At 37.2% G+C, this 12,630-nt stretch overlaps 3 protein-coding genes across 3 annotated transcripts; 1 reads left to right on the top strand and 2 right to left on the bottom strand.

The window, feature by feature from the left end:
- Positions 1–2,136: 2,136 nt before the first annotated feature.
- LOC106716073 (myrosinase 1) lies at positions 2,137–8,357 on the bottom strand. Its single transcript, XM_014509508.2, has 9 exons — positions 8,224–8,357; positions 7,539–7,642; positions 4,309–4,501; positions 4,058–4,229; positions 3,777–3,981; positions 3,602–3,696; positions 3,132–3,434; positions 2,700–2,938; positions 2,137–2,371 (listed from the first exon to the last, which is right to left on the bottom strand). The coding sequence occupies exons 1-9, from the start codon at positions 8,274–8,276 to the stop codon at positions 2,248–2,250; spliced, it is 1,488 nt and encodes a 495-aa protein (XP_014364994.2). The 5' UTR covers positions 8,277–8,357; the 3' UTR covers positions 2,137–2,247.
- Positions 8,358–9,876: 1,519 nt separating this feature from the next.
- On the top strand, positions 9,877–10,672 carry LOC106716074 (protein lethal(2)essential for life). The gene has a single exon (XM_014509509.2). The coding sequence runs from the start codon at positions 9,926–9,928 to the stop codon at positions 10,520–10,522; it is 597 nt and encodes a 198-aa protein (XP_014364995.2). The 5' UTR covers positions 9,877–9,925; the 3' UTR covers positions 10,523–10,672.
- Positions 10,673–11,120: 448 nt separating this feature from the next.
- Positions 11,121–11,828, bottom strand: LOC106716076 (alpha-crystallin A chain). The gene has a single exon (XM_014509510.2). It carries the CDS (start codon positions 11,681–11,683, stop codon positions 11,126–11,128), a length of 558 nt encoding a protein of 185 aa, XP_014364996.2. The 5' UTR covers positions 11,684–11,828; the 3' UTR covers positions 11,121–11,125.
- Positions 11,829–12,630: the final 802 nt, after the last annotated feature.

Below are 12,630 nucleotides of genomic sequence, written 5' to 3'. Positions count from 1 at the left end.
AGTGTAACACTACAGTGTTACAAACACTTTTAAAGCAGCCTTTAATTGTAACACTACAGTGTTACAAACACTTTTAAAGCAGCCTTTAATTGTAACACTACAGTGTTACAAACACTTTTAAAGCAGCCTTTAATTATAACACTACAGTGTTACAAACACTTTTAAAGCAGCCTTTAATTGTAACACTACAGTGTTACAAACACTTTTAAAGCAGCCTTTAATTGTAACACTACAGTGTTACAAACACTTTTAAAGCAGCCTCTAATTGTAATACTACAGTGTTACAAACACTTTTAAAGCAGCCTCTAATTGTAACACTGTAGTGTTACACTCAGAGGCTGCTTTATTTAAAAAAAAAAACTCACAGAGTAGCTTACTTATAGAGAGAGATATTAAAATATTTTAAAAATGTGACCAACAGATGTTTAATTATAAGAAGTCTTTTTAAATGATGATTAAATTTGAATTGTTAAGTAAGTTACTTAAGTAATACAAAATGAGATGCTCCATTTGTTATACAACCGAATTATTATATTTTTAAAACTTGATTATTTACAACTTAACAAAGAAAAGTGCCTTTATAGAAATTTGATTTTTATTATATATTCTTAGTATATACTTAATTGATTTATAAGTCAATATTATTATAGAGGCTGACATAGAAGGCTATATAATGTTGGCATTTTAATTACAGTACAATATATTTATGTAAAAACAACAGGATTTTTATAAAAACATGCATTTTACTATTAATATAGGTAAAGAGTAATGTTACAGAGATGTTTTTTTTTTGTTTTTACTGATTGAGTTATAAATATATTTTTAAAAAAGCTTAAATCTTTTTTATGTTACTAACTGAAAAGTTAATATGGATTTTTCTTTTATTCAGAAGGAAAACTCAATGCAATTGTTGTTTCACTGTATTTTAGTATATTTTTAGTTGTTTGTCCCTTATTCTTTTCTTTCGAAATGGTATCGAATCGTACAAAAAACCGAATTTATTGTTAAAAAAATAAAACTTTTAAATGTGACCATAATGTTAGGTATATGATAATTTTTCATATGATATAAATACTATTCGACCGGAGTGAACTTAGCTTCATATAGAAAACTGTCTGAAGTTGGCAACAAGTAACAAACTGTACAAAACTACCGTGGGAGTCGAGACACATTTTCTATCTCTGCCACACTTGGTAATATCGTATATGTCTGTCTCATTCACTCTTAAGATTCATTCGTAATGTACAATCGCTATGAAAAATGTTTTAAAATTTACGAAAATTAATTTTTAAAATTTGTTTTAGAATATTAGAATACATATAACATTTTTTGGTCCTATTTTTGATAACACTTTTATTAGCGACTGTTCATCAAAGAAGCTAATTTCACACCAGTGGTTTTAAGATTGATTGTAAGTGAATGTACCAATGATTATATTAGAATGATTCACTTTTGGTTTTTAAGACTCTAATTTCTGTATAAAACATATCTTCATCTCTGTCTTTATCTTTGACAAAAATTATAAACGAAAATTTTGTCTCAGAAACCCACGATTAGAAAAATTACTTTACAATTATTATAAAATGAATTTAGATAAGACATTTAAAAATTAAAATGAAGAAATGTAACAAAATAATTTATATTAACTAAAAAAAAATTCAAACTACTTTAAAAAAAAATAATGAGATGTATTTTTTTAGCATTCTTCTTTACTTTGAATAGACAAAATTATTTGTTTTTTTCTTATATTAAAAGTGAAATTGGAATTATTATTAATCACAACTGTGATTTAGTGAATAGCAAAATATAGTATTTGCTAAACATTTTTAATTATAAATGAATACTACATTTTTATTATCAAATAATTATTCATGATCATTGTATTAATATTTTATTAATTTACATAAAATGTTACAAAGCTATATAAAGTAAACTTAGTTCCTAAACGTAAGTTTTATAATCAAACGATATGATTGTACATATTTATAACATCGATTATTATCTTAGATTTAATTAATTTATAGTTTTATTTAAGTAATAAATAAATATGTAATTTTCCCTTCGAATTAATTTAAGAAAAACATTTGCAATAAAATTAATTTGAAATTTGAAACAATTTTTTAAGATTTATTCCTCCTTTTAGTCTTGAAGACCCACAGTATTTCAACACAATGTAAAAGTACTGTATAGTTTACATAATAAAAAAATAATTAAATAATAAAATTTATATACAATTTTATTAAGTATCTATTCCCATGTGTTGGGCAAACAGCGAGTGCGCGTCAGCTTCGCGTAGAACCGCGCGGAGAGACGCGGCGAGCGCGTGCGCGCCGCAGACGCGTACTCCACGTCGTATAGACCGAAACGTTCTCTGTAAAAAAAGGGACCCATTTACAAACACTTCCTTTCTATTAAAATATTTTTTATCAAAATCGGACCACCAGGGGCGAAGTTTCGCAGTGACACATAAAAAAAAACCGTCGAATTGATAACCTCCTTCTTTTTGAAGTCGGCTAAAAAATATGTTAAGAAAAAAACATGTTTAACCTTTTTTATACAAGGCTGCAAACAAAAGTAGGTCACTTAGATGCTGCTATCCATAGAATATATTGCAGACGCGCTGCCTTGATAGTACAAGAGACGATTCCACCTATGTCCATTTTTTTTCTTAATATAAAAGGGTACGTGGGGTTACTCACGAATATCCCCTTGTCCATTCGAAGTTGTCAATGAGACTCCAGTGCGTGTAACCGCGTACGTCGCACCCGTCTTGCATAGCCTCGTGCAGCGCGCGCAGATAGCCCGCCGCGTATTGTACGCGCCGCACGTCGTGTGTCATCCGCGGCAACGACACGCCGTTCTCTGTCACCAGCACCGGCGGGTTGTTGTACGACACGCGGATGTAGTTCAAAGCACGACGGAAACCCCAAGGCACCACCTGTAATACAGTTCGCTTAACGATAGCAGCCGTAGATGCTGGATCGAGGAAGTATTTATTTATTATCATTCACCAAATGTATCTCTGAAAATCATCAAGACAGTCTTTTCTAAAATATGTAGACCTTTGCTCCATATAAAATGAATATTCTAAAATGTAACTATTAAATATTAATAAATAAGTAGGTACATACTCTAAGCCAAGTGGAATTAGTCCGCGGCCAGTCCGGGTTCTGTGTAATGACGACGCCCATGTCAGTATAGAAGGATGGCTGGGGGTATATCTTGCCGCTGCCCGCCGCCACCAGACGCGTGGTGTAATGGTTCAAGCCGAGGAAATCGGAGGAGCCTCGTAAGGAAACCACCTCCTCCTGCGTGAACACCGGCAAACGGGAGCGCGGGAAGTTCTGACGTTTGGAGATCTCGTTGATGCGTTGCTTCATCACAGGCGGGTAGTCGCCCTCGGGGGAGAAGATGGGATGCGCAAACCAGCCAAACTGAAATTATTACATATTTACCTCTTAAACGGCATACTAATGGATTGTAAGAAAACATTAAAACTTGTGATCGCTAAGGAAAGACTAGAGTTGAATTTTGACCGAAAGGTGACCTATGCGCTCTACCTATGCGATGTTTTAAACTTCTTTAAGCAGTAGTTACTCACTTGGAACTGCCGCGCTATTTCAGCCGCCTTCTGATCCTCTGCAGCTGTGCTCGCGGGCTCCATCCACGCAAAGTCCAGCACTATGCCAACGGCACCTGTTTAATGGAATTTCAAGTTAGACCTAGATGCGGTCTTTTTCTCTCACTTAAGACCTAATGTGTTCTCTTGTACCCACCGCCGGTGTGCCTGTAGTCTCGCTCGAACATGCGGTAGACGTTGGCGTGCGCGCGCAGCACGTTGTGACCACAGAGGTAGTCCTCGAAGCCGCTGCTGTTGCCTGCGGGTGCGTCCGTGCCGCCGTACCCCTCTTGGCAGAAGGACAGCGGCTCATTGAACGTGAACCACACTTTGACGCGGTCGCTCAAGTGCTCGAACACAACCTAAAACAAATTAAAGAATTGAGAATAAAATGAACAATGAATTAAGTGAATGAATGCATGTATGATGTCTTTCTACCTTAGCGTAGTCGTGGAAGTATTCGGCAATGATGGGGTTGGTCCAGCCGCCGAGATCCTGCAGCGACTGGGGCAGGTCCCAATGGTACAGGGTCACCATAGGCACGATGTTGTGCGCTAGAAGGTGGTCGACCAGCTCGCTATAGTACCTTATGCCGTCCTCGTTTATGTCACTGGGATTAAGAATGTTAAGATTTAAAAGGTGAAAAACTTTGAGATCAAATCTATCAAAAAGTGGTTGTTATATCATACTTGCTGAGACCAGTGGGCAATATTCTCGGCCAGGAGATGCTGAAACGGTAGTGGTGCACGCCCAGCTCTACCAGTAGGCGAACATCCTCCTTGACCTTGTGGTAGGCGTCGGCGGCTACGTCGCCCGTCTTGTGGTCAAAGATGCGCTCCGGGTGGGTGTGCGTGTATCGGTCCCAGATACATTCGCCTTTACCTGGCCCATGTTATAAAAAATAAAGCCACGTACAATTATTTTATTTATTTATTTATTTATTTATTCTTTAGCACTTTTATAAGTACAAGGAGGACTTAATGCCTAAAGGCATTCTCTACCAGTCATCCGGTATATGAGAGGAAAGTATAATTATGTGCAGGGCAGATATTAATTGAAGATTCTATTTTACTAATACAATATTATGTAATACAGTAATATATTAGAAATAAATAAGTATAAATAAAATATTGTATATAATATTAATAAAACATTGTACATGTAGAAGAAAAAGAATAGGATAAATAAAAACTCTAGATTAATAAGTGCAATAATAAGCGATAACAGCGAGAAGGCTACTTATGAATGGAGTCTCATAACATAATGATGCCGAATCAGGCGCTTGAAAATAATTTTGGAGGAGGCTCTTTTAATGTTGGGTGAAAGATCGTTCCACAGTCTAACAGCTGTCACAGAGAAGGATTTATCCAAGAAGGACGAGTGATGAATAGGCGCGGATAGTGAGAGATTATCAGAGGACCGAAGAGAAAGCTCGTGATTTTCACACAGAAATTTGAAGAAGTCTTTTAAATAAGTGGGGTAATTTGTATCATTTAATACTGAGTAAAGAGTGCAGAGAATACGAACGTTCCTACGTTCTCTGATGGGCAGCCATTTTAGTTTTGATCGGAAATCCGACACATGATCGAACTTGCGAAGACCATAAATATATCGTATGCAGTTATTAAGTAGTCTATCCAGCTTATTCAGTAAGTCGGTATTTAGATCAATAAAACAAACGTCGGCATAATCAATAATGGGAAGAAGAAGGGAATTTACTAAAGTAAGCTTTGTTTTGACGGGGAGGAAGTGTTTAAATCGGATGATAGAATGGAGAGATGCATAGAATTTGCGACAAATTTCTTTGACATGGGCTGACCATCGCAGCTCGGAGTCAATAATGACACCCAGATCCTTGACTGTGCTCGTAAACGGGATGACACAACCGTTGAGTGAAAGGGACGGGATGTCATCAGTAATGATTTTAGTTAACTGGCGGGAACTACCTATAATGATTGCTTGGCATTTGTGTGGGTTAATTACGATACCGTATGCTTCAGACCACTTTTGGAGACGAGACAGGTCATTATTCAGTGATAATATAGCAGAATTTAGGTCATTGACTGATGCAGCACTATATAATTGCAGGTCATCAGCATACATGTGGTAATTACTTTTGAGATGAGGGGAAAGCAGATTTATAAAGAGAGAAAAAAGGAGAGGGGACAGTAGTCCGCCCTGGGGGACGCCCGTGTCCACTTCAAGCCAGTCGGATATAGTCTGACCACATCGAACAGCTTGACTGCGACCACGCAGATATGAACTGAACCAGTCAATGGAGAAGGGAGAGAAATACAGCTGGCTTAAAAGAGCTAGAAGGAGATCGTGGTCGACAGCATTGAAGGCGTTACTGAAATCAACAAGGACAAGCACTGTTATCATTTTAAGTTCCATGTTGGAACGAATATCCTCAGTAATTTTTAATAAAGCTGTTGTAGTACTGTGACCTTTGCGGAAACCGGACTGGAAGGGATTAAACACTTTGGCATTAGTGAGGAAGTCATTGATTTGAGTGAGGGCAACTGATTCTATGATTTTGGAAAGAAAAGGCAGAATTGATATAGGTCTGTACTCGCTAGGTAGAATGGGGTTAGGTGTTTTAGGGAGTGGTATCACATGGGCTTTACGCCATAGTGCTGGAAAGGTACTAGACGTGAGGGAGAAATTTACAATATGTGTGATAATAGGTAGTACTTGGTCAATAATGTGCATCAACATGACCCGTCCAATGTCGTCGCATCCCACAGCTTTGGTTTTTAGGGAGTTAAATACTTTTCTGATACAGTCTTCACTAGCTGGCGCAAAATAGAAAGGAGTCGAAATAGAAGGGGTTTGTATAGATTTAATTTCATTGAGGGTGTCGGATTTCATTGATGGGGAAATTTTAGAAATGTTAGTGAAGTGGGAATTTAAGGTATTGCAATCAATATTAATTTTACTATCCGTAGGCAATTGCTGACCTACTCCGAGAGACCTCAAAAATTTCCACAAAGCAGCGGGAGATGAAGTTTCAATCTGCTGGTTAATGTATCGACGTTTAGCGTTACGAATAAGCTTATTGCAAAGATTACGGATAACTTTATACGAAGACCAGTTCAGTTCGTTCCTTTCGCGTTTGAATATGCGAAAAGCCCGATCTCTTTTCTTCATCACGTTACGTATGGTTTCATTAAACCATGGTGACGGTGGGTGCTTCAATTTGACAGTATGAACTGGCGCATGTTTATCATAAAGTTGAATGATTAATTTGTTAAATTCTCCGACTTTATCATCGACAGAGGCAGCCGCTTCGACCGCGCTCCAATCAATTTTTTGGGCATCACAGTGCAACAGATCGATATTCAACCGAGCAAAGTTGCGTTTCTCTAAGACTAAGGGTTTATGTTTAGGAGATTTTAATTTAAATGAGCAAAAGATGAGGTCGTGATGTGAAAAAGCAGGTGCAGAAAACTGGCCGTAATGTGCAACTAAATCGGTATGCGAGGTTAAAAGAAGGTCGAGAAGAGTGTCTGTGGCACTAGAGTGGTGCGTGGCAGTTAGTTGTAAAATATCCAAATTAGCTGATTCAATTATATCTTTTAGTTTTGAAGAACGAATATTCTCGTTGAGAAGGCATGTATTAAAATCCCCCATAACCAAAAAGTGCGTATAAGTTCCCATGAGGGATTCAAAAATGTTTTCTAACTCTGAGAAATAATCGACATTAGGTGGGCAGTAGATAACACCTAATATAAGTTTAACATCGGAGTCGATCTCGAGAAAAAGGTATTCAGCATTTGCATGGTAGGCGGAAGCTGACTGCAGGATTATTTTATATGGATATTTACTTTTAATATAAATTGCTACTCCACCACCACCACAATTATGACTTAAATGTATTCATATATAATCATAATTGTATTAAAGCTTAAGAAATTACCTGACACGTTCCAGGCGCCCTCTATCTGGTAAGCGGCGGTAGCAACACCAAACATGAAATGTGGCGGGAAACATACTTCGGAGCTGGCTCGCGTTGCTTCCACTCTTTAAACAATAATAATATTAAATACCTACGTATGTATTTATTAAAAAAACCCTACTTTTAGTGGCTTTTCCTACTCTGTATCAGTGGGAAGCGAAATTATTATTACGCTTGTTTATTAATTTATATTATGAAAAAAAAAAACATTTACACCAGACTAATGACGTTTAAGTAAACCATTCGAGGACATCAACTCGACCTCAACATTAATCGTCACCCTTATTTAATTACATTATGTTGCATAATTATATTTATAAATATTATCGAAGTGGACTCTTATCAATACAATAATAAATAATTGGCACAAATAATAAGTGGAAATTCCAATGCAAAAATTAAATGAATTGATTTACGAATGCCAAAAGTGACCAAGGTCAGGTTGATTTATGTTGATAAGATGTAATATCAAAATTCATTAAACACTATTTTTATATACGTTATAAAAAACAAAATAAAACTCCACTAATTTAAAAGTTATCTCAAAGATCATGTCTTGTATTTTTGGAAAAGTATATTCATTATAGGTATCAGAGCTTTTGATGCCAAATGGTCGTGAATGCATCTTAATTGATTGATCACTCACCTTAGACACAGAGCAGTCACGACTACAGCAATAAAACAATATTTACTCTGCATAGTTCACAGGAGCGCGCTCAATCGTCAACTGAGGGCGTGCTTGATAGCCCCTAGCCTTAGCGGTTTATGACGTTCAACTTAATGTATAAATAATATAAAATATTATACACATATAATATGATTGGAGAGATTTTGATACTAGGTCCTCCTACAATCAAAAACCTGTATACGGCACGGAAGTACCATGACTTGCAACACTGTATACGTACAATATTAAATAATAATTAAATAAAAATAATACAGCCCCATTTATATTACTTATTTAACATTCTGAGGAACAATACGAATCTAGCTACATCTCAAAGGTCTAGTCGTTTAGGGTACGGACAGTCACAGTGGAATGGACAAATAACCTGTGCCCTTACATTAATTGTTAATCGAAGCCTTTGCCTTGCCCACGAAATTCATCACCTTGGTATCCTCCCCTCCAGTGTTCAAATTAGGGTCAATTTTATTATAGTACTATGTTATAAATAGAAATATTTTTTTGTCTGAACTGATAATAGAACTCGGATCAACGGCCTAACTTCGTAGTTAACATAAAAACTATTACATATGTACTCTACATTATCATGTGTATGACTCAATATTATGAGTGTCCCGTCCCGTGGCATTGACACTGAGCCGAACCTTCCTGTACTCTTATCGTATATGCAACTCATGAGGTTCAACATAGCATAAACGGGAAGCTGACTCTATACTTCGTTTCGATTGAAAGCCTAAATTAAGTAAATAAAGAGGCACGGGATTGGTATAAGCTGCCAGCGTTTGTTCTTCCGTCCAAGTATGTCGTGGGTGCCTTCAAGAGTAGGGTGTTCATTGAGGTATTGCGTACCTCGTTTCAGCCACATCGCCACTTAACGTCACTTGGACTAGCACGAATATTTGTGACAATTGTCTTTGTAACGTGATCGTCAATGATGTCAAAATTAGTATGAGATTGTTGAACTTTACGCCCGATACAAAAAAAAATTGATACAAATTTTATCGATAGAGATACGATGCCGATTGTCACAAACATTAGTACAAGGCCCGCAGATGGGATTGTGGTCAAGTGCTAGCTAAGTTTATTATTAATGGCTTGTTAACTTTTTTACTTGTTTTGTGAAAATTATTGTATTAGTGTAAAGAGCTAAATTCTTTGTAAAAAAAAAAGATAAGAATATGTTATGAGTGTGGATGCAGTGAAAATTCACACGTGTAAAGCCAGATGAAGAGGGTGGTTAGCATGTAAATTAATTTTTCCGAACACCCAAATATTTATAACTGTGCCCGAATAATTTTCTCAAATAATTCACATTTTAAACCTCCGTTCAAATTGAGCTATCCGCCGATAGATGGCGCTAAAACGTAATGTGTCTGGAACATTCCACCAACTACTCGATGACGTCAGGGACAGTTGTATAATATACATTCTAGAAATCACAAAGCCAGTATTTTCTTGAATATTCTTGACAGTTCGCGTTACTGGCAAAAGGTGGCGCTGTTCCGGCTATATAAAAGCCCAATCGCGCGCGGAAAGACATATAATATATAGTGAAAATAATATATAGTGAAAATATATAGTGTATTATCTATGGACGTAGTATTGTCAACACGAATACGTTCTGAGATAGTTCGGTGAAGCAAAACAATAACAAGTGTGCAAAATGTCAATCATACCGTTCTTCTACGACATGGAAAGACCTTTCCATTCAATAAGCAGAGATTTCTTCCGACCATCGTACGATATGGTTCCTCATCAGTTCTTCAACCATGCATTTGCGAGACCTTTTGGAAATATGCTTCAGGAATGGGAGAACATCATGCGACCAATGGAACAGTTGTCAGAAGCTGTCAATCGTCTGGCGCTCAACGAAATCGATGCAAAAATAAGTTCGGATGATGAGAAATTCCAGGTGAACGTGGACGTGCAGCATTTCTCTCCAGAAGAGATAAACGTCAAAGTTGTCAACGGCAACGTCATAGTAGAGGGTAAACATGAAGAGAAGCTAGATCAACACGGGTACGTTTCTAGACAGTTCGTTAGACGGTACGCACTACCTAAAGGCTGTCTGCCGGACACCGTACAGTCTTCGTTATCCTCGGATGGTGTGCTAACTGTCACGGCACCTAAAGTTCTTGCCATGCCATCAATCGGCGAACGGATTGTACCAATTACTCCCACTGGCCCCATCAAAAAGCAGCTTGGATCTCCGGAAATGAAATCTATCAACAGTGAGGAATCTATGGAGTCTTCAAATTAAAAAAATCCTAAGTAACAAAGTGTATGAGTTACTGTTTATAATTTGATTTATAATATTTTTATTGTAAGACTGATTTATGAAAACCCAAAGGTGATATTCTTACCTGGCTCTTGTATTATTGTAAAATTTAAGTTTGTAAATAAATTATTTTCACCATTTATTTGGCCTTTTATTACTGATTACTATCATTGAAATTATAATATAAAAACCTATTTTTGCTTAGACTTCAGGAAATGTTGAACTTCTATAGAATCCACTCACTTCACGAATATGTATACTTATATATACGAAGTAGGATGATCATTACATTTATTTTGTTGAAGTAAAAGCTAGTTGTAGTATTGATGTGCCATCTTAACATTTCGGACCTCGCAATGGTAGCGTTTTACAATTTAAGGAATTTCAAAATAATTCAAATTAACCTAGAAATTAAAATAAGTAAAATAAAGTTTTAGTTTAGTTAAAATTAAAGTAAGTAAAAATAAAGTTACTTTTATTTAAACTGTCACTGATAAATTAAGTACCAAGCACAAACTCATTGAATTAAAATTTAAATTCAAGTGAATAAATGGATGCAACACCAGGAGATTGACGCAACGCAAGCTATTGGCCGTTTTCGATGGTCGCCTCTAGAGTTGCAGGCGTCCCGCCGTCACCCAGCGGGCCCTGGGCTGATTTGGATTTGTTCCGTACTGGCCCCGTGAGGACCACGGGCACTTGACGCTCCGCCGCAGCCTTCGTCGGCAGCGACGCCGTCACTGTAAGCACGCCGTCGGATGACAGCCGCGACTTCACCGCGCCAGCGTCGCAATCCCGCGGCAGTGCGTACCGTCCCCGGAAATGCCTGCTCACCCAGCCGTGCTCATCTTGCCTCTCCTCGTGCTTGCCCTCCACCACTACGAATCCATCGCATGTCTTAACCGTGATGTCTTCAGGCGCGAAGTCCTGCACGTCCAAATGCACTTGAAACTTATTCTTGTCCGTTTTTAAGGTGGAAGAGGCGTCTTGCAACATGGTCGCCAACTGGTTCCACGAACTGTAGTAGTCCTGGGGCTGGCTGAGCACGCCGAACACCTCAGGGGCGAGCGCCAGCGCGACGTGGTGGTGGTGAGGCAGCCGCGGGGCTTCCAGCCCCAGCAGCAACGGCAAAAGGCTCGCCATTTTACGAATTTTGTCTATATTCGCAATGAATGCCGGCCGGCTTTCACCTGTCCGATGCGACACTGCGCAGACAGCTAGCGCATCTAAAATATATGGCCGTCTAGTAGTTTCCAGCCAGACATTAATATTTACTGTCCATAATATTTTAAACTTTTACCTTACATTTATCATAAAAAATTGTTAATAAACATTTTTGTTTAATATTTATCACGAATATTAAGTGACATTGAAAAAATTAAATGTGGTATACAATTAAAGAGTATCGAATACTAAGTATAGGTACTCTGTCACTTGAAAAAGTAGGGTAAAATAACTTCTTCACGTAGTAAACACATTAATTCATAAAGTCATCTACATTTTAAACCAGTTCTCCTCAAACTATTTTGGTCAAGTGAACCTTTTTCCAAAATGAACTGTTACCTCGGACCCACATGGCCAAATAACCTTGTTTTAAGACCAATTATTATTATTATTTTTCGTTCTGACTTAGGTCAATAGAAGAAGAAACAGTGAGAATTAGCAATGCTTTAAGTTCCAACTCAAGACCACTTTGGGAACCCCTATTTTATAAATTATAATCTACCTGCACCAGTTTATAAAATTCACACTGTTAGAAAGCTTTCAGATATGTATTTGGAGTAACTATCATTTATTAGACTCAACGTCCACATAAAGAAAGCGTTACAAATTTTATGCAGACAAGCTAATTAATTAAATTAAACGCGATTGATATCACGCAATTCATAGCAAAGATTTTTTCAGTTCATCAATTACAAAACGGTGTCCTGGTCTAATTCTATCTCAAGGACAATAAAGATGTAATTATTAGTAGTTGTTAAAAATAACTTGAGAATATGTAACAACATCTAAAACCATATTTCATGTAAACTCATAATGTGGCCGTACCCTAATATTTTTCCCGGGCGAGCGTATTGATCGCGGATTAT

The sequence above is a fragment of the Papilio machaon genome, chromosome 2 (assembly GCF_912999745.1).
Source record: "Papilio machaon chromosome 2, ilPapMach1.1, whole genome shotgun sequence".
Lineage (NCBI taxonomy): Eukaryota > Metazoa > Arthropoda > Insecta > Lepidoptera > Papilionidae > Papilio > Papilio machaon.
Note: the sequence above shows the minus strand (reverse complement) of the source record. Positions and strands in the feature narration are given on the sequence as shown.